General features: G+C 43.4%; 1 protein-coding gene across 1 annotated transcript in view; it reads left to right on the top strand.

Moving 5' to 3' along the window:
• Positions 1 to 27680, top strand: part of PLCH2 (phospholipase C eta 2) — an 891775-nt gene that overhangs the window by 820389 nt on the left and 43706 nt on the right. Inside the window, exons 19-23 of the mRNA XM_073585390.1 lie at positions 1139 to 1246; positions 1639 to 1763; positions 4888 to 4972; positions 7341 to 7487; positions 9821 to 9900. Of these exons, the coding sequence (XP_073441491.1) occupies positions 1139 to 1246; positions 1639 to 1763; positions 4888 to 4972; positions 7341 to 7487; positions 9821 to 9900 (545 nt within the window). The remainder of the gene's footprint in view (positions 1 to 1138; positions 1247 to 1638; positions 1764 to 4887; positions 4973 to 7340; positions 7488 to 9820; positions 9901 to 27680) is intronic.

Below are 27680 nucleotides of genomic sequence, written 5' to 3'. Positions count from 1 at the left end.
CAAGTTGAGCAGAGACCCCTTCTTGTCATTTTGCCATTTATAGACCATCTTCCTTGTAATTACAGCCCACATAATAGTGCATGCTGCCATATACTGCTGATATAAACCCACCAAGTAGTGCCTAGTTAATAGACCGCCTCCAAATAAGACTCCCTATTTTCTGACCCCAAAGACAGATCCATGTCAGTATGATGAGGTTTATAAATGGTGGTTGTATGTGATTTGGTGATTTCACCAGTGATGAGAACCCTGTACAATACATCCAGTAAGATACATGAAGGTCACATTGTTTTATGCTCCATTATTATCTATTTTATATTTTTATTGTTTTCTATTCTACTTTGTTGTTAGTATTGATGAGCAAACGTGCTCGGATGGGGTGTTATATGAGTATGCTCGGGTTCTAATGAAACGTCTTTGGCATGCTCAGATAATATGTTTGAGTCCCCGCGGCTGCATGTCTCGCAGCTCTTCGACAGCTGCAACACATGCAGGGATTGCCTATCAGACCAGCAAAAAAAAGCATACTTTTCGAGCACGCCGAAGATACTCCGTTAGCATCCGAGCATGCTTGAATAAGGCTAGTTTCACACTAGCGTATGGCAGAACTGCGGTGGGATGCGGACTTCCTCTGTGAAGCTCCGTCCACTGCCGCACCTCCTCCGTTCAGCTCTGCCTCCATCGGCATGCGGCCTGCGTACCCTATCTTTAGCACTGGGTACGCAGGTCATGCCGATGTATGTGGATGCCTCCGCATGCGTCGTTTTGACGGTGTGGCGACCAGTGCCGAGCGCAACATGTTGCATTTTGTTGTGGTCGCCGCACCGTCAAAACGGCGCATGCGGAGGCATCCGCATACATCGGTATGGCCTGCGTACCCAATGCGAAAGCGAGGGTACGCAGGCCGCATGCCAACGGAGGCGGAGCTGAACAGAAGAGGTGCGGCAGTGGGCAGAGCTTCACGGAGGAAATCCGCATCCCTCCGCAGCTCTGTCATACGCTAGTGTGAAACTAGCCTTACACCTTATCCCCAGCACGTTCACTCAACACTAGTTATTAGGTGTTTTTATCCAAATTCTGAGGACCCATTACCTGCCCATTTTTTTAAGTCATTTTAAATTTTCTGCTTTTTCACCAGTTGCTTTAAATTACCAGTCCGAGGGCCGAATGCTGCAACTTAATCGAGCAAAGTTCAACAGCAATGGGAACTGTGGTTACGTTCTGAAACCGAAATGCTTGTGTCATGGTGAGTAGTGCCGTCATGAACAGACGTGGTCTACGGATAGCCAAGAATGTGATAATGACGAGCATGCATCCATTATATAACTTATAGTCCCAAATGTCCCTCTGACACATAAGAGCCCCCCAGTATTAAAGATGGGCATAGCCCAAGATCTGCAGTTATGCCTTTATTGCTATATCGACTCTTAAGGTGAATCTTTGGCTTTTTCCAAGTTATCTGGACTCATTTACAAGTCACAGGAATATTATATATCCTTATTAGCACTTGGTAGCAGAAGACCCATTTGCACTTGGACTATATTCACTGGGGGATCCTAAGTCGCACAGGAGGGATGCTACAGGATATATGTATAACGGTCACATTGTTTTATGCTTTACTTTCATATATTTTATTAGGTGCCTTTAATCCAAACTCTGAGGACCCCTTACCGGGCCAGTTAAAGAAGCAGCTAGTTCTCCGAATAATTAGCGGGCAGCAGCTTCCAAAACCAAAGGACTCTATGTTGGGGGATCGTGGAGAGGTAAGGGCTTTTTTTATAGAAATTAAACCCAATCTAAAGAATTACTATAAAGATGTAGTTGATGGATTATTTTTAGGTAAACTAAAAATGATCCATATTGAGCCAGATATATTTATCCTAAAACCTATATTACACATTACAATGTTCTGGATATCACAGTATTGAAGAGTTGAGTATAGGCATTTGCAGGTTTAGATGACTTAGTTTCTAATGGTTCTGTCATTGAGACAATAGAGATCAGTAGCTAGTCTAAAAGACTACATAGAAGACTACATAGTGCTGCAGTGTAAAGCATGAGGAAGTGATAGGAAAAGTTGACAAAATAACATTTTAAATGGTTTAAAGATGCATTAAAAATCAAACCCTGATTTAAACACTATGTAATTTTTTGATGACACTTTCCCTATAACCTATTCTTCTGAAAGAGGAAGAAAAACTGATACGTTCCCACATCTTGGTTGCTGTAAATTGCAGCAACTGTTTTAAGTCTTCGCTTTTCTGAGGAACATTAGTGATGAGTTGTCACCGACACAAGCTCTGAGGAACATTATTTATCCACCATTGATTTTCGGGAGCACCTTGTTTTTTCATAAGGGACAGTGCAAGACATCGGGGAAAGAACGCGGAGATAAATGTCTGGTGATTGAACAGCACGTCCTTATGAATCGTCCTGCGCCAGCAAAGCTGACATTCCCTTTATTAATAAAGTCTTAGATTCTAACATTTAGGACAAGCATTTCTATTCCCCTCAGAGGTAGTACAGACTTATTGGTTTTCCATAAATCATTGTCTTTTCCTTTTTACTGTTCTTCTAGGGGTGTTGGCCCCTAGCAATGCAATGCTGTGCAGCACCATATGCCCTAAAGTATCCTTTGCATCACTGTTTTTACATCAAAGTGAAAGGGACTGGGTTTTTTTCCCCTACAAGATTTAGAAAGTCCATCCCTTCAAATAGATTGTCCTTACTAGGACACAATGTTGCCTGTGAGTTCTGTCCTGTTCTGATACAGGCCAGAAAATAGGATCCTGCGTCATTTTATTTTGTCCTATTGGCATTCTGTGATGAAGGGAATGTGCCATAAAAAATGACCTATTGTTATTTATGTTAAATACATATTTTTTTACAAAGATTTATATATTTTTTTTTTTTCCATATCCATTAATTAAAAAGAAAACTTAGCACTTTCTTACCCTGGCAGCTTGTTCCATTTATCTGACAAACCAGTTTTGTGTGTGTGGCGCAAAATTGCGGTAACTGATCCCATACTTATCCATGGCATTATCAAATGAAAATTAAAACAAAAGATCAATCAATTTTGATAAAGGTATCAAATTGTAAAATGTAAAAATGTATAAAATATTATATAAATTAATACCTTTAAAACCAGAGAATAGGACCAAAGTAGTTCACAAAGGACTGTCGGGAAATAAAGGATAAAACAAGGGAAAGAGCTCAAAAACCAACCATACAGTCCAAAATTATATAAATAAATACTTTATTGTACAATATTAATAGTAAAATACAGGTTAAAAACAAAGGGATATACAGTGCAAATTGTCACAAAATGATAAGGATCACAAGATGGGAAGCACACCCTGGATAATATTATTGAAAAAAAAAATTGATTGTGCAAAAAAATGAAAATAAATATATAAAGGTAATTATATAATCAATAATTGATTAACACGGAAATTCATTGACACAAAAAATAGCAATGAATTGCAAAGTGATAAAAACATGATAAAATATATAAAGTGCATACATGTTAAAAAAAAAAAAAAATCCATGATTAAAAACAAAACTCAAAAAAAAATATAAAGATATGATGAAAAACTGATAAAAAATCATGAATACCTAATGGATAATCAATACAATAAAGTGTGCAGTGCAAAAGTGTATAGGAATAGGAACTAGGGATCCAGTAAGTAATAATAAATCACAGTAATAAAAATAGACTTACAAGCGTTAATATGGATCCCTATCCTCAGGATGGCGTGCTCCCCTACGCGCGATTCGGCACGCTGCCTTCGTCAGGGGGTGGCGCCATAAGGACAGGAACAGGTATAAATATACCAAATGGCCAATCAGAAAACATGGGTGTGTAAGGATAAACCAATAGGAATGAGGGGCGTATCCATAGAGCCTATACATAGAATAGTGCATGGAGAGTAACAATACTGTGTCCCCAGAGGCACCGTAATCACGTGGACAACACGTGACACGGCTGCATCGGTCGTGGAGAAAGCGTTCATAGCAACAGAGTTGTTAGATCACAGCATGGGGAAGGCATTAAGGCGGCGCGAGCAAGCCAGGACACCAAACGGTTGCCAAGGAAGCTGCGTTATGCGCAGAAAGCCCGAGCACGTAGATCACGTGGTCAGAACTCCTGCAGCATAGAGACGCCTATTGTGAATGATGGATCCTGTGTTATCTACTGTATATAGAGATGTTATTGGTCATTGTGCAGAGAGAGGAGGAGGTGAGCTGTGACATCACCTATTCTGTATGGTGTATTCTGTGTTGTCTATTGTATATAGAGGTGTTATCAGTCATTGTACAGGAGGAGGTGAGCTGTGACATCACCTATTTTTTGGTGGTTTCGGTGTTATCTACTGTATAGAGAGGTGTTATCAGTCATTGTACAAGAGGAGAAGGTGAGCCGTGACATCACTTTTGTGTTTGGCAGACCATGTATTATATAATGCCTTATCAGTCAGAGAAATCCGGTCTGTAATGACAACTTCTTGGAAGTGTGTCTGACATAAGGACTAGTGGTTTTAGTTTTTAATAGATCTTTGCTTTTATATACATATACATTCCCCTTATGGTATTTTTTTTCTCACAAAAACTGAGCATTTCAATAAGATGTAATCTTACACTAAAACGGACCTGGATGTGACAATAAAATGGTGCTTCAATGATACTAGGAGATGGTACAGGACAGTGAATCACACAGGGACATAGAGAATGCAGTACCCAGAAAAAATGGAAGGGTTGGAACCATCCTAATTTTGCCAAGAAATATACAGCGAAAACTAGAATCAAAATCATGGCCATGTAGATGCCGCAGATCTTGCTGCCTATATCTGATGATGTGTCTATAGTATGTTGCTTCTCTTCCAGATCATTGATCCTTTTGTCGAAGTTGAGCTCATCGGTTTATCTGTTGACTGCTACAAGGAGCAAACCCGGGTCGTAGATGACAACGGTAAGATGATTCCAAGGATTTGCTGCTTGGGACATTTGATTCCGCTTTCCTTGTGCTGCTGTGAACATCTTGTTGCATACACAGTACACAGGATATATCAGAGTGATGCAAAGGAAACATGAGTTCTTTTTGTAATCTTGGGGAAATCTTACTCAGGGCGACCATTAATTATAATTCTTCACAGAAGAGGGGACGTAACAGTTTACAGGCACACAGCTATGACACAGTTCTGAGCTGATCTGATCACTGGGGTTTTGTTTAAGATTCTTTTCATCACACAGAATCACTTTTCTTCATGCAATGCTTCATCCACATACAGTTGTGCTCAAAAGCTTCCATACCCCAGCAGAATTTTTGTCGTCTTGGCCTTTTTTCAGAGAATATGAATGATGACACCAAACATTTTACTCCACTCATGGTTAGTTGTTGGGTGAAGCCATTTATTTTCAAACTACTGTGTTTTCTCTTTTTAAATCGTAATGACAACCCAAAACATCCAAATGACCCTGATCAAAAGTTTACATACCCTGGTGATTTTGGACTGATAACATGCACAGAAGTTGACAAAAATGGGTTTGAATGGCTACTAAAGATAACATCCTCACCTGTGACCTGCTTGTAATCAGTGTTTGTGCATAAAAGCTGAGTGAGCTTCTGGGATGCAGACAGACTCTTGCATCTTTCATCCAGCTTCTGAAGTTTCTGGATTGTGAATAATGGGGAAAGCAAAAGAATTGTCAACGGATCTACGGGAAAAGGTAGTTGAACTGTATAAAACAGGAAAAGGATACAAAAAGACATCCAAGGAATTGATAATGCCAGTCAGCAGCATTCAAACTGTGATTAATAAATGGAAAATCAGAGGCTCTGTAAAAACAAAACCATGGTCAGGTATACCAACAAAAATGTCATCCACAACTGCCAGGAAAATTGTCCAGGATGCAAAGAAAAACCCACAAATAACATCAGCTGAAATACTGGACTCTATGAAAACTAGTAGTGGCTGTTTCAAGATGCACAATAAGGAGGCACTTGAAGAAAAATGGGCGCACGGTTGAGTCGCCAGAAGAAAGCTATTACTGCGCAATTTTCAGAAAGTATCTCACCTACAATACGCAAAACAGTACAGAGACAAGCCTCAAAACTTCTGGAACAAGGTAATTTGGAGTGATGAGACCAAAATTGAACTTTTTGGCCACAACCATAAATGTTACAATTGGAGAGAGGTCAACAAGGCCTATGATGAAAGGAACACCTTTCCTGCTGTAAAGCATGGAGGTGGATTGATGATGTTTTGAGGATGTGTGAGCTACAAAGGCACAGGAAACTTGGTCAAAGTTGAAGGAAAGATGAATGCAGCACGTTATCAGCAAATACTGGAGGCAAATTTGCACTCATCAGCCCAGAAGCTGCACATGGGACGTACTTAGACGTTCCAGCATGACAATGATCCAAAACACAAGGTCAAGTCGACCTGTCATTGCCTACAGCAGAACAAAGTGAAGGTTCTGGAGTGGCCATCTCAGTCTCCTGACCTCAATATCATTGATATAGTCTGGGGTAATCTCGCGCGGTGCAGTTTATGCTAGACAGCCCAGGAATTTACAGGAACTGGAGGTTTTTTGCCAAGAAGAGTGGGCAGCTTTACCATCTGAGAAAATAAAGATCCTCATCCACAACTACCACAAAAGACTTCAAGCTGTCATTGATGTTAGAAGGGGCAATACATGGTATTAAGAAATGGGGTATGTGAACTTTTGATCAGGGTCATTTGGATGTTTTGGGTTGTCATTATGATTTAATAAAACACAGTAGTTCGACAAGAAATGACTTCACCCAACCACTAACCATGAGTGGAGAAAAAGGTTTGGTGTTATCATTCACACTTTCTGAAAAAAGACCAAGAAAGCAAAAATTCTGCCGGGGCATGTAAACTTTTGAGCACAACTGTATATGAAAGTCTCTGGATGATTTTAAATCAACAGTGCAGCTTCTATCTGTCACAATCTTCATCGTGTTTTGTCTTCATTTACACACAAGGTTCAAACTGCAAGATTTTATTTGCCCTTTCACAATGCGCTGCCATTTTAATATGACGACAACCACAGGTTTGGATGTAAATGGAGAAGAAAATCTTCTTGTAACTAAAAAAAACTCTACAAGAAAGTAAAGTGACAAAGTTACAAAAAGTGTTCAAAGTAACATTTTTACTTTTTACCTGCTTAATGTTTTTACTTTGCACCACCCTCTTTGTATTCTTTGCTTCCTGCAATTATCTGAGCGTCATTTTAAATATTGAATTACTGCTTTTTAATTCAACGGGATGATAGAAAACAGATGTAAAAAGTTTGTAAACTTTTATCCATAGGTTTCAACCCAATGTGGGAGGAAACGTTGGTGTTTACTGTGAACATGCCGGAGGTCTCTCTTATTCGTTTCCTTGTCTGGGATCACGATCCAATAGGGCGAGACTTTATTGGGCAGAGAACAATTTCATTGAGCAGTATGATGCCAGGTAATTTGCTCATTGAGTGATTTATTAATGGAGCCTCCTTAAATGTAAGGAAATGCTGGGATTATGATACTTGTAAATGAACCTGTCAGCAGGTTTTGGCTATGTAATCAGAGAGCAGCACAATAGAAGGGCAGAGACCCTGATTCCAATGATTTCAGCAATGTATCACTTACTAGGCTGAGTTTTTCTGTTTCAATAAAATCAGTGTTTTATCAGCAGGAGATTATCGCTACCGAAGTAGGTGTCTTGTGCAGTCTCGTCTAACCACACCTCCACCACTGATGCACTGTACACAGCTGACAATCAGGGATGTGGTCGAGAATCTGTTACCAGGTTTTTGCTATGTAATCTGAGAGCAGCAAGAGGGCATCTGAAGGGGCAGAGATCCAAATTCCAGTGATGTATTCCTTACTAGGCTGTGTGTTGCAGTTTCAATAAAATCTGTGTTTTATCAGCAGAAGATTATCACTACAGGACTAGGTTTCTTGGGTGTCCTAGTCCAACCACACCCCCTCCATTGATTGGCAGCTTTCTGTCTATAAACAATGTTCACAAAAAGCAGCCAATCAGTGGTGTGGGTGAGGTTATACAGAGCTCAGCATTCTGAATTCTGCAAGATCTGCAGCAGAGAAAAGTGTGATTCTATCACAGCTGCACCCAGTGAACTAAGTGATACACCACTGCAATCAGGGTCTCTGTCCCTACATCAGTCTGTTGTCATATTACATAACAAAAACCTGCAAACAGATACTCTTTATGAGTTCACACTATCTTTTGGTTTTAGGAAGAAAGTACAATCTGAATATGACGTATTATTAAAATGGGGATTTGAGGCGATTTTCATAATATTGTCAAATATTTATTAAATGCAATTTGCGCTAAAAGATGCAAATTGTGCAACATTTTTGCCTTATGCAATGTGCTCACTAAAAGTTGAGAAAGTGGGCATGGGTGTGTGAGGGGTGCCAGGGCCGTAGTCATGGCTGTCATAGATTGCTCAACCACACCCTGGTCTACGTCACATGCATACAATGTCCCCTTAGCAGCGTACCTTTCTTAATGCCTTCTGAACCATCACGGTCCTCTCTGATTTGCTGTGGGTATAATCCTGACGGTTTCACACAAAGAGAGACATAGTCCCGTACCAACTTGTAACAAACAACTTTACTTGAATCCGTTCTCAGCATGTCCAGCTCAGTTACAGCAACATCATAGGGAACATCACAGTAAACATCCTTGTCTATTCCTGTACTTTCCCTCACTTCTTCTAGAATGCTCCCAGGTCGTACCAACTGATCTGGTACCGCAGCGTTCCTTCTGTCCAGCTTAACTACCTTCAGGAGTTCCCCTGTCCATTTTGCCCCGGACATAAGGGCATCTGCCCATGTAAGTCAGTTTCCATATCTTGGTGCTGCCCTGCATTTCTCTGCTGCTGTGACCTTCAGTTCCCAAGCCCTGGACAACTGGGCTCCTAACTTGAACATTACATCGTCAACTGTGTTGCCCGGGCTCTAAAGCCCTACTGAACTGTCTGGGCTCCCTGGCCCTACTGACTAAAATGCCGGGAAGTCGCTGGCTTACCCACAGTTGGCCCTTCCTAAGTTAACTGTTACCTGTCCTAATCTAAGTGTGCTACAATGCCCCCCTATAGTGGGCTAACTAAATTACTATGCTTTCCCTGAACAATAATATACATTTAGCAGCACTGAATACATAACATTATTTACAAAGTAAAACATTCAGAACCAGGATGAGTTTAGGGCATTAAACAGTTTCTGTGACCCCTTACACTCCTCCCTCCTTTAAGGATGGTCATCCTGGACCATGTAATACTTAAAACTTTAATCTATACAAGGTAATACTCCACGCAGGGAAGCAAATGTTCATATGAGGTAGTCCACTGTTAAAACATACACGTTGGAGAAAAATACACAGGAAAAAAACGATTTGTGGCCAAGGAAAGTCTCTTTTCCACAACCAAGTCTGTTTGTTTTTTTTTCAAAACAAAAACAGGTGCCTGGCAACAGTCCTCCAGATATCGCCTTTAGGCCCATTGCGCCCCCGGTCCCATCCACTGGACCCAAACATACAAACAGTAACTTGACCTGTCTGTCCGGTCCTTTGGAGGCTTCCCCCCCTCCTTATGTGTGTGTGTATATATATATGTGTATATATATATATGTGTATATATATATATATATATATACTAAAATTAGATTACGGAAAGGAAATCTGTAGTTTCAGGGGACAACGTGCTGATGTAGATGCATGTAAATAAGTCAGTTATAGCTTAAAAACTATTGAAATAACAAGTTTTCTCATGTTTCCCGTAGGTTATCGCCACGTATACCTGGAAGGTATGGAAGAAGCATCTATTTTTGTTCATGTAGCAATTAATGACATCAGTGGTAAGGTGGGTGCAGCTTCTTTCACTAGGGTGAATGATCGCATTGTACCGATACTTTTATTGTGTGATTATATATAAAGGTTAATATTTAATATCAGTCTAACCCATTTGCCAATAATATGTTTTATTCACAAAGTAACTAACCCTAAAATGTCTTTGATTTGCACATCTACAGTCTGGATATAAGAAACATATCAAGAAAAGCAAAGTATATTTTACGAGTGCAAAACTGATACCCCGAATTAGAAAAATAAAGATTGTTGCTTTTGTCTAAGAACTGCAGCGCGCCTGTGCGCATCTTGGGTTGGATCTTGTGGCTTAATTCTACTGATGCCACAGTTTTTGGAAGGGAGAAAAACTATATAGAATGGGGCATCTTCTTCTTTAACTTACATAGGAATTATTTCAGCTGTACTCCTTGTGTCTTTAACGGTCCCCTACGGTTGACTCCCATTATTGCTTTATATATACTTAGATTTTTTATGTGGTCGCCCTTTTATTAAAGGAATAATACTCTTTTCTGTTTATTGAATCCGAAGTCATGTGTCTCTGAGTCAATATTGACATAAAAGATTGCTGCATCCATTAAAGGGCCTTGGGCTATGTTCACAGGTGGCGTTTTTGCTGTGATTTTTTTTTTTTGCTGTTTTTTATGCAAAATTTAAGCTGCCCTTTACAGTACCAGCAAATCTAAGAGATTTCAGAAATCTCATGCACAAACGTTGTATTTTTTTTCGGACTGATTTTGAAAACTGCTGCGTTTTTTTTTTTTAATTTAAATATCATATTTATTTATTTTGTAATGAAGTTGCATATTACAAGTTATAAACGTTGCATTGAATTGTTACAAAGAACATATTTAACATGCTTATCACCTAAGCCTGAATAGAAGCAAAAATTAACTTAACAAATATAAAATTATCAAACCTCCTTACGTCCACATTTTCATAGATTACATTGACTGAAATCAGACACCTTATCTCCAGCTCCACCTTATCCTCCATATAGCTCACATAAAGGAGGTTTTACACATAGCGATATTGCTAGCAATATCGCTAAAGCATCACCGATTTGGTGACATAGCAGCGATATCGCTTTGTGTGATACTTACCTCCGACCGGCTCCCCTGCTGTCTGTCGTTGATCACGCGAGATCGGCCGGCTCCATTTCTCGTCGGGCGCTTCCTGCTGGGCTTCCTGTGGCACCGACAAGCGACGTGTGGAGGCGGGTGGGAGGACGTCAGGATCGCCGCGTCGGAAAGGTAAGTAATGACCGCTGCTGCATCGCTGTGAGATCTGCCTGTATGGCAGCTCACTAGAGATCATTTAGCGATGCACCAGCGATCCTGACTGGGTCGTATCGTGGTCGGGATCGCTGGTACATCGCTAAATGTAAAAGGGCCTTAACACATTTCAGTTTACCCAGATTACCACTCAAATCCTCTAATAGATACCATTCCGAATCCACAAAGGCGCTCATTAAGTCTTGAATTTCTCTAGTGGTCAGTGACGTTTCTATAAACATTCTCCATTTTTTTAAAAATAATTTCGGCATTTTATCTTTATTTCTTTCTGTTTCTCTTTTTTCCAAAAATAAGACCAATGTTAAACCTTCCCTGATCTCTTTTCTCCCTGGGAGTGTTTTAGCTAGCCAGTGTTGCAGAATTAGATGTTTTGTCACCATTCCAATGGTGTGAAACAAGTCATGTAGCCGTCCCCCTCTTGTTTTACCCATCGTAAAGTGAAACAACAAACACAGTGGATCTACTTCTACCCATGTCCCACATATCTTCAGATACATATCCTGGACTTTTAACCAGAGTCCTTGTGTCCTGGGACATGACCACAATCCATGGTCTGTGTCTGTTTTGGGCATTGTACTTTTTGGGCAGCTTGTCTGCCTATCAGGATTCTGCGGAGTCGGAGGTATATTGAAGCCACATATTGTTTTATGCATTATTCTGAACTGACTATCTCTCCATTGTCCATTGATGACATGCTTTCTTACCAATTCCCAGCCCCGCAGAATCTTATGCTCAAGTTCTTCATCATGTATATGTTTTTCCCATTTGTGAAATATTTTGCCCTTCCCTGAAGGGCGTAATATGTCCCTCAGCATCGCATATATTGAGGTGATAGATATTTCTCCAATGTCTTTGGTAACCAAGTCCTCCCATATTTCTGAATCAATTTCCTTCCTCACATCCTGAAGGTCTAATACATAATGCTTTAATTGACTATATAACATCAAATGAAATCTCGGCAGCTCAAATTTGTCTATCACTTCCAATCCCGTCAACCAGCGGCCTTCTTGTAGATGTAGTAAGTCCCCTAACGTCTGTATACCTTTCTCCAACCACTCTGTGTATAATTTATTTTCTCTTCCTAATCTAAAGGCAGGAAATGCCCAAGGATTCAGGTGTTTCGACACTCTCCATGACATTTTTAGTTTTTTTCTTACTGCCTTCCATGTGGCAATGGTATCTTTACATATTACCTAATGTTTGGCAGTATGTGTGACAGCGGCGTATGTAGCAGCGCCGTCAGGTCCCACAAACCACAAAATTCCGTTTCCAATTTGTAGTCAGTATATCGCCCCGTTTTTTAATCCAGTCTATTACATTCCTCATTAAACACGATAAATTATATCCCCTAATATTTGGCAATCCCACTCTCCCTCCCTCCTTTGTGTGCATTACAGTTCTTATAGCCAATCTCGCTCTTTTACCCCTCCAGATGAATTTAGAAAAGGCCCTGTTTAATCTGAGAACATCTGCGTGACGAATTAACATTGGGATCATTTGCATTGGGTACAGTAATCTGGCAAAGCTTGTCATCTTGATTAGGTGGCAGCGACCCAGCAGCGCGGGGGGTAGATTTCCCCACCTCACCAACTCCTTCTCTATTTCTCTATGATAGGCTTATAATTGAGATCATAAATCTGTTTCGGCGTTCTCCCCAAATAAATTCCCAAATACTTTATAGATGTTGCCGCTTTCGGGATACCCATTATATTACTCTCCTGGCCACGTTTTACCTCAATCCTCATGAACAGAATCTCACATTTAGACTTATTTAAACGAAAGCCCGAGAATTTTCCAAAGTTTTCAATTTCAAGCAGCAACATAGGGAGATCTTCCTCTGGGTTGTTCATGAACAGAATTATGTCATCTGCAAATAGGGCATTTTTGACTGTCTCATTTCCCACCTTTATCCCTTTGTAGGAACTGCAATCACTTAAATATCTCGACATAGGTTCTATCGCCAAATTAAACAGTAAGGGGGATAGCGGGCACCCCTGCCTCGTTCCCTTTTTCAGCTCGAAGGCATCCGAGAGAAACCCCGACGTGTATACCCTTGCTTGGGGATTATGATATAGTACCGCCAAAAATTGTCTAAACGGACTTACCAGATTTATTTTATCCAACACTTGACCCAGCCATGGCCACCTCACATTATCGAACGCTTTTTCTGCGTCCAGTGTGACCATAGCTGTCTAGCAATAACATGGCTTTCCTTATATTAGTAACGGCTGATCTTCCCTTCACAAAACCTGTTTGTTGCTTTGATATCAATCTAGGCAGTATCCTAGCCAGCCTGTCTGCCATTAGTTTTGAGAGAAGTTTAACATCTTGATTTATTAATAATATCGGCAAAATGTGATTATATAAATCTTTAAGCGTGGGAACTATTTTCTCACTCAGCGCCTTATAAAATGAGCCATTAAAGCCATCGGGCCCTGGAGCCTTATTGACCCCCAGTCCTTTTATTGCCATAATAATTTCTTCCTCCGTGATGCAACCATTTAAATCCTGTAATTCCTCCTCCTTCAGTTTAGGGATATCAACTCTACCCAGCCATGTCTCCCCCGCTACATCTTGATGATCCTCATCCTTGTATAACCTAGCATAGAATTTGCCCAGCACTCTGTTTATATCTTTGGGATTTGTCAGTCATTGTCCTTTTTTTATCTCTAACTAGCTGAAGAGCCCGGCGCTGCCCGGGCATAGTAACTAACTGTGGTTAGTTATAGCAAATTATAATTATCCTCCATCCCATAGTCCCATGCCCATATACCCAACATACCTATCCACGCTCCCATATGCCCGTGCCCATATACCCATCACACATCCTCCATCCCATAGTCCCATGCCCATATACCCATCATACATATCCACCATCCCATAAGCGAGTTCCCATATACCCATCACACATATCCACCATCCCATAAGCGAGTGCCCATATACCCATCACACATCCTCCATCCCATAGTCCAGTGCCCATATACCCATCACACATCCTCCATCCCATAGTCCCGTGCCCATATACCCATCATACATGTCCTCCATCCCATAGTCGAGTGCCCATATACCCATCACACATCCTCCATCCATAGTCAACCATTATGACATCATAACGAGGGGCGGGGCTTGATACGCACACACTTTTTCCCCATTATGTAGATAGGGGCAAAATTGTTTGGTGAATTGGAACGCGTGGGGTTAAAATTTCACCTCACAACATAGCCTAGGACACTCTCGGGGTCCAGACGTGTGACTGTGCCAAATTTTGTGGCTGTAGCTGTGACGGTGCGGATGTCAATCCCGGACATACACACATACATACATACATACATACATACATACACACACTTGAGCTTTATATATTAGATTGCCATTATAGATGTACCCACACATCTTCTCCTAGCCAAATTAGCCAGTATTCTCCCTGCTTTGTCACCATACCTATTTAATTCTACCTCCCAGTGATTCCTATATAATTGCTCTCTTTTTTTTCTGCCCATTCTTCAAAATTTTTTTTGGCCCGCATCCAATTATCTTTATCCTCATCCAGTAGTGAGTTCTTATATCTTGTATAGGTGCTCCTAACTTCGCTGCTTGCTGCTAAGTACTGGTCTTTTATTCGTTTTTTTATTCTCTGCGTGTAAGCCATGATGTTTCCCCTTATCACCACCTTCGCTGTTTCCCAATATAGTCTCGGGTTAGATTTGTGCTCCTCATTATACACTGCAACCTCTGTCCACCATTCCCCCATCTGTTTCACAAAATCCTGCTCTTTTGTCATGTTTCCTGGGAATCACCATACATAGTCCGTCCCTTTCTGATGTGCATCAGCTAAGTCTAGAGATATAGGACTATGATCAGATATCACCATGACCTCAATATTGACATCACACATTTTGTGTAGTATCTTATCTGACACAAAGAACATGTCTATTCTCGACCAGGTCTTGTGTGCATGAGAGTAATGTGAAAATTCTCAATCCATAGGGTGTGACGTTCTCCACGCATCTTTCAGCTGCCAATTCGATATCATATCTTCCAAATAACCTTTTTTCCCCCTATATCTCTTCCCTTCTCCTGGATTTAATCTTATTAAGCTCCCTTTTCTGTCCTCTTCCTCCTTAAGCACCTTATTATAATCTCCTCCTATGATTATGATGTTACCACTATCAGCCAGTATTTTGTTCTGTAAGGACATAAAAAAATTCTTTTGATTTATGTTTGGGGCATATATATTGTACAGGGTAATACTTTCATTATTTATCTCTAATTTCAAACGGATGACCCTACCCTCCTGGTCCATTTCTACGGATGAAACTCTGTGTGCCAATGCTTTATGTATAAGTATTTGGACTCCTGCTTTTCTGTCTACTGAGCTAGAGCCATAAACTTCTCCCACCCATCATTTCTTCATTCTAAAAAGTCTTCCTTACCCAAGTGTGTCTCTTGGAGCAAGGCTATATCTGCTTTCAATCTTTTCAGGTGATGAAGTATCATCATCCTTTTATGTGGTGAGCGCAACTCTTTTATATTCCATATTATTAACCTAACCATTTTTAATTGCAAAATGGTTTCTTCTTCGAGGACGTGTGAAGCGTCTCCCTCTTGGGTATGGACTACCTGTCAATGTCATCTCAGTCAGTAATAAATTAATTAGTAAAATAGCAGTGGGCTCATGAACTTTAACCTCCCTCCCTCCCTTTTCCCCCCTTCTCATCTCACCCTCTCTCCATATTACAACCTCTTTGTTGACTCCTCTTTTTTCCACCATTATCCAAACCAAAAGAGAAATAATTTCCCGCCCGTTATCCCATATTTATCATGTTGTGCCTATTTTATATCCATTCTCCATCTGAGCCCTGACCCTCATGTAACCTTGAAACTCTGAAATCTTAGATCAACATCTATTTCCCTTAATTTATCATATCAATTTCCTAACATCTTAATACTCACAACCATATTATCTTAAAGTCCTTCTCCATCTCCCCTTTTTGATGTCAGAAAGGTATAAAAATACATATTACATTACCCCCACCCCTTTCATCCTCCCAAGCAAGATCTCCCAATGTGAACCTAGCATTTGTATGATACTTTCCCCCTGGAAGATATCTGAATTTAACACAAAATACTCCCATCAGCATTCAATGAAGATCTTGTCTTCTACCTAGTATATACATCACATCTGGTCATCATTATCCCATCTTTATATATGTATTTTTGTTGTGCAAACCTCGCCGTCAGCCAGTATGATCAGCTTGCAGACCAATTAAATCAGCACCCCAAATTCTCTATTCAGTCCACCAGAACTTGTGAAAAGAAAGAAGATGGGAAAAGAAAAAAAAATAGGAGAAGGGGGGATCTCGCCACCAGCTGTCCTGTAGTCTTCCTTGAACATACATAGTTCCGTCTGATAATGACCCGGTCGGGTGAATATACCTGTGAATTTGTAAGTTTTGTACACCCCCATGTGGTTTACAGATGATATCCCTTATTACTGTGTGTCTTCCTATTTTAGGTGATTGGGAGTGTAAGTAGTCTTTCTGTAGCTCAACCTGGACCACAAAAATTTCTCCCTTCCATCTTCATATTATCATGTGAGGTATTCCAGTCATACTTTTCACTTATGCTGACCCCAGGATATGTCTTGACACAATCTCATAAGAATTAGATCATTTAGTATTCTGTCTTGTTTGGTTCTTCCTGAACGCCCTTGTCATTGGGGTTCTTTGTTCCTTAGCCATTGTCTCTCTTTCATTATCTCCTTCCAAATGCAAATCCGACCTCAGGCTATACGGATAGGGCCCTCTCGTCCTCAGCATCTCCCCCTGTCTCCTCTCTCGGAGGGCTGGTATTTTCAGGTGATTGTTGGCCAGATGAAGGTTGCTGCTGGGGCATAATTTTCATGGCCTCCTTGGGATCTGTAAATGACCTCATCACACCATCTCTTGTCCTAAAACGCAGCGTTGCTGGGTAGTTTAGCTGGAATCTGATGTTGAGTTTAAACAGCAGAGTGCATGCTTCGCTGAATGCCCTTCTGCTGAATGCCCTTCTGCTGAATAGTCTCCAAATAAAAGGACTTTATGTCCCTGAATTATCAGTGGTCGCCTTCTTCCTTTATAAGCCCTGAGTATTTCTTCCTTATCTTTAAAGTTCAAGTACTTTGCCACTGCCTGGCATGGTCTCTGAGCTTCCTTGGTATTCTGCTTATTCCTGCCCCTCTCACCTCTGAGGCCTCTCTGGGGGGCCTATCCTGTGTACACGCTCCACTCTGCAGTTATATGACAGTCCCAGTGCTTTTGGCAATTCCACCTCATAGATATCATTTAGCTGCTTTATGTTTATTGTCTCTGGGAGGCCTATCATTCTCAGATTGCTTCTGCGGGACCTGTTCTCCAGATCCTCTAGTTTATCCACAGTGTAGGAGGCTCATTTCTTTAAGTCACTGACTTGTTTTTCTAGCTGAATAACTTTGTCCTCCGCCTCAGAAATTCTCTGCTCGGCTTCCTGCAGTTTCTGCTCCTGATGAGTCATCTTGCTTTGCAGCTCTTTAGTGGTAGATTGGATCATGTCAACCACTGCCTGCTTAAAGTCTTCAGCAAGGTATGATGCCATTTCTTTTGCTAGCTGTTTAAAGTTTAATGAGCCAAGAGCATGTAGCTGCGTTTCCAATGTGACTCTTGCCTCCACTGTCTCCCCCTGGCTGAAATTTCCTTCTTTCTCTGGGGCTTCCTCCTCCCGTTCTATCTCCTAATGTGCTTGCCCTGTTTGTGCCTGTGTCTCCGTCGCCATTACTGTGCTCCCACTCTGCAGGCCTCCTCCGACCTCCTCCTCCCTCTGCTCCTTCCCTGCGCCTCTCGTGACAAACCGATCCATGTTGCGGACGGTCCCGGATGGTCTCACAGTTATCCCGGTACCTTTTGTGAGTCAGGGCTCTGCGTAAATGCGGAGTATTTGTGGCAGTCAGCGGGAGCTCCCTCACATGCGTCTGCACATGGCGGAGTCGGAACAGGAAGTTAATGCTGCGTTTTTGCAAATGGCAGGATGTCACTTCTTTCAGCCTTACTTCAATGTTTTTGCAGCGTTTTTTCACCCATAGAAAGTAATGAGTAAGTACAAAAACATAGCAAAAAACACAGGTATCAGGTTTTGCTGTGTTTTTCGCGCAAAAACCCTAAGGAGGTTGCATCATTTTTTTGGGGGGGGCACAGACAAGAGAAAATAAAAACGCAGCAAAAACGCAGCATCTGAACATAGCCTTAAGAGTCCCTGTTATTTTTTTTTTGTTTTGTAACAAAAAAAAAATCAAAGAGCCTCTTTAAAAAAAAAAATTAAAGAGGCTCTTTGGTTTGCTTTTTTTTTTTTTTTTTTTTTTTTTTTTTAAGTTGTACTGACTCCCGAGAGTACATGAAAAGTAAACTTCTTGCCATTTATTTGATTGATTATACCCTATGGACACATTCAGAATATGTGTTGGGAGTATGGTGGACATATCATTAGTGGAGCAGCACAGGGGCTCAGGTAAAGGGGCCACTATCTCCTCCAAAGCAGGTGGTATTGTGCATGATGATGAGATATTGGACTGCTAGGGCCCTTATATTCTTGCACGGGGCCCTCGTCTTTGTGTCCGCCAGTGCTGGGAGTTTCTTTTTTTTGCTGTGAACCTACCTGAACTGTGATAACGATATCCTGAGTGCCTGCTGAATGTGGTGACTAAAACCGTGAAGTAACCGCACAAGATGCTGGACGAATCGTTTCTCATCCGACCAATTTAGCTGACTAATCTCAGATAAAAGGCAATCACAGAGATAAGCGAATATTGGAGCCGCCAGACTATGCTCTGCTCCCGGCTGCTCTGATGCACAGATTTAGATAACTTGTTGGTTTAAAGAATAGAAATACAGTATGTTTAGCAAATATCAATACATAACAATGGACTAAAAAAACATCCAGGTAATACTCCCATTTAGCCACTAGAGGGCACTAAAGGCCAAGGAAATCTCTTACCAAAAAAGCAGCACAAGGCAACATATAATTATTGACATTCCCCCAGCACTTGGAGCATGTCCCTCAGCTGCTGCAGAACCTCTTTTTGAAGTGGAATTGGATTGATTAATATGAAACATCCTCCTGCATTTCAAAAAAGACGTGAGAAAAGCAGCATCAGTGGTTTGGATTCTGATACTCTGCAGCTGCTGAAGACCCTCTTTGGGGCAGAAAATTAAGGAAAAATTAGAGTGCTGCTGATCGGCTGTCCGCACAAGAGATAAATGACAGGCTGCTTTGTAGGAAGGGATAAGAATCGGCTATGTATCGCCACTCATCTGTATAGTCCTCAATTTCTGACATGGAGTCGCCATGTGGCACAGCAACTAGAAAGTAGTAAAATTAAAAAAAAAAAAGTCGAACTAGTTGATTTTTTTTCTTTTTGAGCGTTGTGACTGCAATACTTTGCTGGTCACTGTGCAGTGATCTTTTGGAAGAATGAGCTGCATTGCTGCCAAAATCATCATGTAGTTCAAACCTAACACAGATATTATTGCCTGACCTGTCAAATAAAATAATACCACAGCCTCTTTAGCTCGATATCTCACTGTCTGTATCAGGCCGGATTGATAATCTGCCCAACCGGGCATTTTCCCGCTGGGCCGCGGGTTGGCAGCGCCTGCTCATCTGGCCACTTGCCATCTGATGCGGCCACTGGCCTGTTCTTCCTGCCGCCAGCCCGGTGCGGGCACGGCGGTTATAGCTCCCAATGTTCCCGGGATTTTTCTTTCCCGCACTGCAGGGAGATAAGCCACCACGACCCCCCACGCACCCCATCCTCGCTCTCCCAGAGACCCACCACAGTCAGGGGTCACATGATCAGGGGCCTGTGTCCGAAGCCCCTGATCATGTGACCCCCTGCCTCCTCCCCTCCTGTGACCTCATCACAGGTCCTGTGGCACACCCCTCGGTGTCTGCAGGACTCTGCTGTGCTGGTTGTCATGGTGCTGGATGAGGTAGAGTTTGTGTGGGGTCAGCAGGGGTTTACAGGTTGGATGTAGCAGAACTGTGTGTGTACGAGGTGTACGGAGCGGAGCCGTGCGTGTACGGGGTGAACGTGGTGGAGCCGCGTGTGTACGGGGTGTACGGAGCCGCGTATGTACGAGGTGTATGGAGCCATGTGTGTATGGGGTGTAAGGAGCAGAGCCGCGTGTGTACGGTGCGGAGTCATGTGCGTACGAGGTGTGCGGAGCCGTGTGTGTACGAGGTATACAAAGTGGAACTGTGTGTGTAGGAGGCGTGCGGAGCCATGCGTGTACGAGGTGTATGGTGGGGAGCATTCACACCTCCCAACCATCCCTGATCCAGTGTGACAGTCCCGATTTTGAGAGAGAGACTGCTCCAGCCGGGAGCTTACTTTTCCCGCAGACACAGGAGTACACAGCGGAGCCCCGAGGAGCACTTTAAAACTCGCACATGACGTTTCACCAGAAGTGACGTGCTGGAAGCTGACCAGAAATTAGGTAATTTCGGGAGGAGATTGTGATGGAACCATGGAGGCACTTCAGGGAATGCTTCAGATTCATCACCGTGTGCTCCTCCGACAGCACGGACAGCGGGATTGCCTTGGAATCGGGGATGCTGGCCGTGTGAGGGGATCATGATATGTCCTGCATCGGGAAGCTCAGGTGTGCAATACAATGGGAGCCGGGCTGCTATAGTATCTTTATAGAATATTTCTTTCTCTCTCTGTTCTTTCTTTCCTTCTTTCTCTAATCTTTCTTTTTTTCTTTCTCTCTCTGTTCTTTCTTTCGTTCCCCTCTTTCTTTCTCTCTCTAATCTTTCTTTCTCTCTGTTCTTTATTTCTCTGTTCTTTCTTTCTCTCTCTGTTCTCCTTCTTTCCTCTTTCTTTCTCTCTGTTCTTTCTTTCCCATCTTTCGTTCTTTCCCATCTTTCGTTCTTTCCCATCTTTCTTTCTCTCTCTGTTTTTTCTTTCTTTGTCCACTCTTTCTCTCTGTTCTTTCCCCTCTTTCTTTCTCTCTCCCTCTCTGTTCTTTTACCCCTCTTTCTTTCTCTCTCTGTTCTTTTTTACCTTCACCCATGACTGCACACCTGAGAGAGGGATCCGCCCCATCAGGACAGGGACCTACTGAAATATAAGGGGCGGCACCTCTCCCCCACTTCAGTTGGGTTCCTGTCCAGGAAAGGAATCCCTCTGACAGCGGTGGTGCCTGTCATCTGTGAAGACATGCAAAACACAAGCCGCGGAGACACCATCACATGTTTCTCAACGCAAGTTCATTCATCCTCATTTTTCACAGTCTTCTACTAGGCATTGCTCCTACTGGCCAGTTTCTTACTCCACACTGAAGAGGGGCAATACCCTGAAACCGCTGTCTGTGGATGGATACCGTGTTTTGACATAGGTGGTTTCCTTCATTGGATACTGCCCTTCCCGTGGTTGTTCCTTCCCGGGGAAAGTCCTGGCTAGTCATTGCTTGCGTTGAGAAACATGTGGTGGTGTCTCCGTGGCTTGTGTTTTGCATGTTTTTACATATTTCCCATAAGGGATGGGGGCTTTGCTCTAGAATCACTGCGTTGAGAAACATGTGATGGTGTCTCCGCAGTGTTGGATGTTGATCTCCATGAGTTCATTCATCCTCATTTTTCACAGTCTTCTACTAGGCATTGCTCCTACTGGCCATTTTCCTACTCCACACTGATGAGGGGTAATACCCCGAAACAGCTGTCTGTGGATGGATACTATGTTTTGGCATAGGTGGTTTCCTTCATTGGAGACTGCCCTTCCCGTGGTTGTTCCTTCCCAGGGAAAGACCTGGCTAGTCATTGTTTGCGTTGAGAAACATGTGATGGTGTCTCCGCAGCTTGTGTTTTGCATGTTTTTACATATTTCCCATAAGGGATGGGGTCATTGCTCTAGAATCACTGCGTCGAGAAACATGTGATGGTGTCTCCGCAGTGTTGGATGTTGATCTCCATGAGTTCATTCATCCTCATTTTTCACTGTCATCTGTGAAGGTCCTAGACCCGTCCCGGCGCGGGAAGAACAGGGCTCACCTGTAGCGCTGGCCGTCAGGTTTCTGGATGCGCAGTCTCCGGAGGTTCCCTCGGGCTCCAGGTTCGTGCAGGCGGCGACTCCTGAGGGCTGGAGGGCTCCACCGCACATGCCCGCAGTCTCGTTCCCTCAGAGCAGCTAGCGAGGGAGAGTTGCGGGCGTCTTCCGGCCTCTGATGTCAGCGGCGCAAGGCATCATGGGCGCGCCGGCTGACGTCAGCTAGGCGACTGTGTCATGGCGCCTGGTGTGACGCTGGCTGGCTTTTTCTGAAGCAGTCGGTCGGCCGGCGGTTACAGGGGGAAGGGGAGAAGACGCTCACCAGGATGGAGGCAGAATATTTAAAGAAGGAGAGTGGCATGACGGGTGGGTAATCCTGGAGTCAGAGCTGGAGCAATCGCCGTCTCCACCGACTCTGCCTCCTTCGCTGCCCTCCGCTCACAAGAAAGTCAGCCGTTCAAGCAGCAGTCGCCCCTGCTGCAGGTCAGGGGACTCCTCAAGATCCAGAGAGCACAGATTTTGTGCTCCAACACAGCCTCCAAGTCCGGTACCCTTGATTACGGGTGGTGAGTGATCTTCGTGAATGCTAGCAATCTGTTAATAGGGGTCCCTGTTGTATGTTTAAATTCCATAGGAAAAACCTAAGAAAGCAGGGAGTAAGATGAACAATAGGGACTGTGCCATATGTAAAAACCCCCTAGCAAGAGACTGGCAGATGGACCTTTGCGCCAGTTGCATCCAGCGAACCATGGCAGAAGAAGCGCCTAGTTTCGCAACCAACCTTATATCGGCCATTAGGTCAGAGATGGAAGGTTCACTTAAAGCATTGTTGAAAAAAGGGAAAAAGAGTAGGAAGAATCCCCCTAGTTCCACGTCAGGCTCCTCCTCAGCCTTATTAAACCGAACACCCATCCTACTCCTCAGACAGTGACACAGGTGGCAAACCATGTTTCCCAGTAAAGACACGGTTGCTCTCCTCAAGGCCATCAGGGCAACGATGGGCCTACAGGAAGAAAAACCGCTAAGTCCCTGGAGGATGTCATGTTTGGGGGACTACAGGAGAGGAAAAAACGGACCTTTCCAATCAATGAAAAGGTCCAGGCCCTCATTGAGAGAGAGTGGAGGAAACCAGAGCGGTCATGAGCTCTTCCCTCCTCCTCTAAGAAACGGTACCCCTTTGAGCATAAGGACGCAGAAATATGGGACAAAGTCCCAAAGATTGACGCATCGGTGTCCAGGTCATCCAAGAAATCGGCTCTGCCCTTGGAAGACTCGGGGGTTCTTAGGGACCCGCTAGATAAAAAAGCGGATTCCTATTTGAGACATACATGGGAAGCAACAGCAGGAGGATTGAAGCCTGCAATAGCTGGCACCTGCACGGCACGTTCCCTAATGATTTGACTGCAGCAATTAGAAGAGAGACTAGCGTCAAAAGTCTCAAGAGAAAAAATACTGGCAGATATGTATCTTCTGCACAGGGCAGCAGCTTTTTTTGGAGGACACCTCTGCTGACTCTGAGGTTGACAGCTAGGGCAGCAGGATTATCAAATGCTGCCAGACGCGTGTTGTGGCTTAAAGGCTGTCGTGGTAATCTACAGTCTAAAGCTAAACTGTGCTCTCTCCCATGCAATGGTCGGTTTTTATTCAGGAAAAACCTAGATGATATCTTGGAGAAAGCAAGCAACAGAAAGAAAAAGGCTTTCCCAGGTTTCCGGCAGATCAGAGGAGGCCGCCATTTCGGAGAGGGAAATTCAACAGGGGTCATCCTCCGGCGGATAGAAGAAGATGGGAATATAAAAGGAAAAAGGAGTCCGGATTTATGTTTGGTGGAGTCACCTCCACTTCAAAGAAATCCCCACATTGACGCCAGTATTCCGGTGGGGGGGAGATTGGCGCTCTTTTCTCAGGCCTGGGAAACATCTCTTCCAATACCTGGATCCTAAGCATCGTAATAGAAGGCCTGAAGATCCCCTTTTTACGCCAGCCAAAAGCAGCGTTTGTCATTACCCCTATCAGGAAGGCAATCGAAGAACAGTTGGCCTTAGAATCAGAAATCCTGAGCCTGTTAGACAAGCAGGTTCTTTCCGAAGTCCCGAACATACAGGAAGGAACAAGGTTCTATTCGCCCCTTTTCCTGTTAAAAAAAAAAATAAACCAGACCAGTCATTCAGGACAATCATAAGCCTCAATCGGTGGATAAAAAATGAGACCTTCAAGATGGAATCGGTAGCTACATCCATAAAACTGCTACATCACGATTGTTTTATGGCCGTAGTCGATTTAAAGGATACATACTATCACATCCCCATCCATCCAGATGATCAAAAAAATTTAAGAGTGGCTGTCTATATCCAGGGCATTCTCAGGCACTTTCAATTCAGAGCCCTTCCATTTGGCATATCCATAGTCCCGAGGGTTTTTACCAAAGTCATAGCGGAGATGATAGCCTTCCTCCGAATTCACGACAGTCATAATACCCTATTTGGACGATTTCCTAATAGTGGGCAGCTCAGAAGACCACTGTACGGTACAGTTGAGTCGGGTGACCGACACCCTACAGGAACTAGGGTGGATGATAAATTTCAAAAAATCGAGACTACAGCCCCTAAAAAAACAGACCTTTCTAGGGTTCATCCTGGATTCAGAGCAACAAGCCTGACTACTACCAGATACCAAAATAGAAAAGGTGGAGAATGTGACCTTGGCTGCCCGAGACCAACCTCACATGACCCTGAGGAACGCGATGTCCCTGCTAGGTACCCTGACGTCCTGTATTCCGGCGGTCACGTGGGCTCAATTTCACACCCGACAGCTTCAAGGGGAGGTTCTGTCAGCACAAAGATCGCTGAGAGGGCATTTAGAAGGAAGATTGGAGCTTTCCTTAGAAGTCAGGGACTCTCTCAACTGGTGGTTAGACAGGACAAACTTGGCTTCAGGAATGCCATGGGACAGACCGACAACCGACATAATCCTGACAGACGCGAGCTCCTCGGGGTGGGGGGCACATCTAAGGGGTCATGTGGCACAGGGTTCCTGGGGGCCTCAAGAAATGGGCGCATCTTTCAACCTGAGAGAACTATGGGCAGTGAGCAAAGCCCTAAGAGACTTTATCCCCCTCCTCAGTGGCCGCAATGTCCAGATCATGTCAGACAACAAAGTAACAGTGGTGTACATCAATCACCAGGGTGGTACAAGATCACACTCCCTTATGAAGGCAGCCAGCGACATTTTTCACAGAGCAGAACAGCACCTACTCTAACGGCATTGCACATAAAGGGGACAGAAAATATAGAGACCGATTTTCTGAGCCGCAATACTCTGAAGCAAGGGGAATGGGCTCTAAATCGGTCCATTTTTCAAAAAATAATACAGCTTTGGGGGGAACCAGTGATAGACCTCTTTGCCAACAAAAACAACAGGCAAGTGGAGAGATTCTGCTCACTAAACACAAGGGAAAAACCATGGGAGGTGGACTCATTGCAGATTCCGTGGGACTTCAGGCTAGCCTATGCATTCCCCCCAGTGGCTCTGATCCCAACAGTAGTCAGAAAGATCAGGAAGGATCAAGCCAGGGTGATTCTAATAGCCCCATTCTGGCCAAAAAGACACTGGTTCGCTCTGCTACCAATGATTTCCCTCTCAGATCCATAGGTTCTGCCAGAAATCCCGGACCTACTAGCTCAAGGTCAAAGGATTACATCTGTGAAAAATGAGGATGAATGAACTCATGGAGATCAACATCCAACACTGCAGAGACACCATCACATGTTTCTCAATGCAGTGATTCTAGAGCAATGCCCCCATCCCTTATGGGAAATATGTAAAAACATGCAAAACACAAGCTGCCTGTGGATGGATACCATGTTTTGGCATAGGTGGTTTCCTTCATTGGAGACTGCCCTTCCCGTGGTTGTTCCTTCCCGGGGAAAGACCTGGCTAGTCATTGCTTGCGTTGAGAAACATGTGATGGTATCTCCGCGGCTTGTGTTTTGAAAGGATTACATCTGATGGTGTGGAATTTGAAATGTCGCTTCTAATGGATAGAGCTTCTCTCCGGGGCTGGTGGCCACCCTGCTAAAAAGTAGAAAGCCAGTGACGACTAATATCTACGGCAGAACATGGAATAAATTCCTGCAGTTCCTAGGTAAGCCGTTAGGGCAAGAGCCCCTGATTAGTGCCATCTTGGAGTTTTTACAATCAGGATTACAGCTGGGGTTAGCAGTAAACACTCTTAAAGTTCAAGTATCGGCACTGGGCATGCTTTACAACTGCAACTTGGCAGCAAACAGATGGGTAGCCAGATTTATTAAATCCTGCCATAGGTCTAGACCTATCCCAATACCTAGAATAGCCCCTTGGGATCTAAACCTGTACTAGAGGCCCTCACAAAAGAACCATATGAGCCTATGCAACAACTACCCATAAAATATCTTACCCTAAAAACAATTATTTTAGTGGCCCTTACATCGACCCGTAGAGTAAGCGACTTGCAGGCTCTCTGTGAATCCACGCTATACACAATTTTTTCAGGACAGGGTGGTATTAAAAACGGACCCCGCTTATCTACCTAAGGTAGTATCAGATTTTCATCGAAGTCAGGTGATTGTCCTTCCATCCTTTTGCGAAAATCAAAAAAATCCAGGGGAGGAAAAATTCCACAATTTGGATGTTAAGAGAGCCCTGCTAGAATATATATCTGTCACTAGCCAGTGGAGGAGGTCCCAGTCCCTATTTGTAGCTTTTCAGGGTGCCAGGAAAGGCTATGGAGTATCAAAAGGGACTATTGCCAGAAGGATTAGGGAGGCCATTAGTATAGCCTACTCAGCTAGTGGCGTTCCGATTCCTGACGGCATCAAGGCTCATTCCACCAGAGTCGTGGCGACCTCCTGGGCTGAAAAGGCAGAGGTATCAATTGAGCAAATTTGTAAGGCCGCTACCTGGGCCTCACCATCAACCTTCTTTAAGCACTATAGATTAAACCTATCCTCCTCTGCTGACTTGACCTTTGGTAGAAGGGTGCTGCAAGCGGTGGTCCCTCCCTATGGTGTTTTGAAGTCTCCAAAAATCTCTCAGGTGTGCTGTCATGGGCGAAGGGAAAACCACCATGGTTACTTACCGGTAGCCGGTTTTTCTGGAACCCATGACAGCACCCGTATATTCCCCCCCTTTTCACCGTATGGGTGTGCACGTTAGTAGGATGCATTTGTGTGATGAGGTGTTGGATAAACATGTAACTAACCGGGAGGTCCTCTCAATGCTCTGTAACCAACTGAAGCGGGGGAGAGGTGACGCCCCTTATATTTCAGTAGGTTCCTGTCCTGGCAGGGCGGATCCCTCTCTCAGGTGTGCTGTTCCGGAAAAAACGGCTACCGGTAAGTAACCATGGTGGTTTTCTGTCCACGCTTTCATTCTTTCTCTGTTCTTTTT

Source organism: Dendrobates tinctorius, unplaced genomic scaffold (genome assembly GCF_039654945.1).
Source record: "Dendrobates tinctorius isolate UK_male_01 unplaced genomic scaffold, ASM3965494v1 ptg000086l, whole genome shotgun sequence".
Classification (NCBI taxonomy): domain Eukaryota; kingdom Metazoa; phylum Chordata; class Amphibia; order Anura; family Dendrobatidae; genus Dendrobates; species Dendrobates tinctorius.
This window is presented reverse-complemented; position numbering and strand designations above follow the sequence as displayed.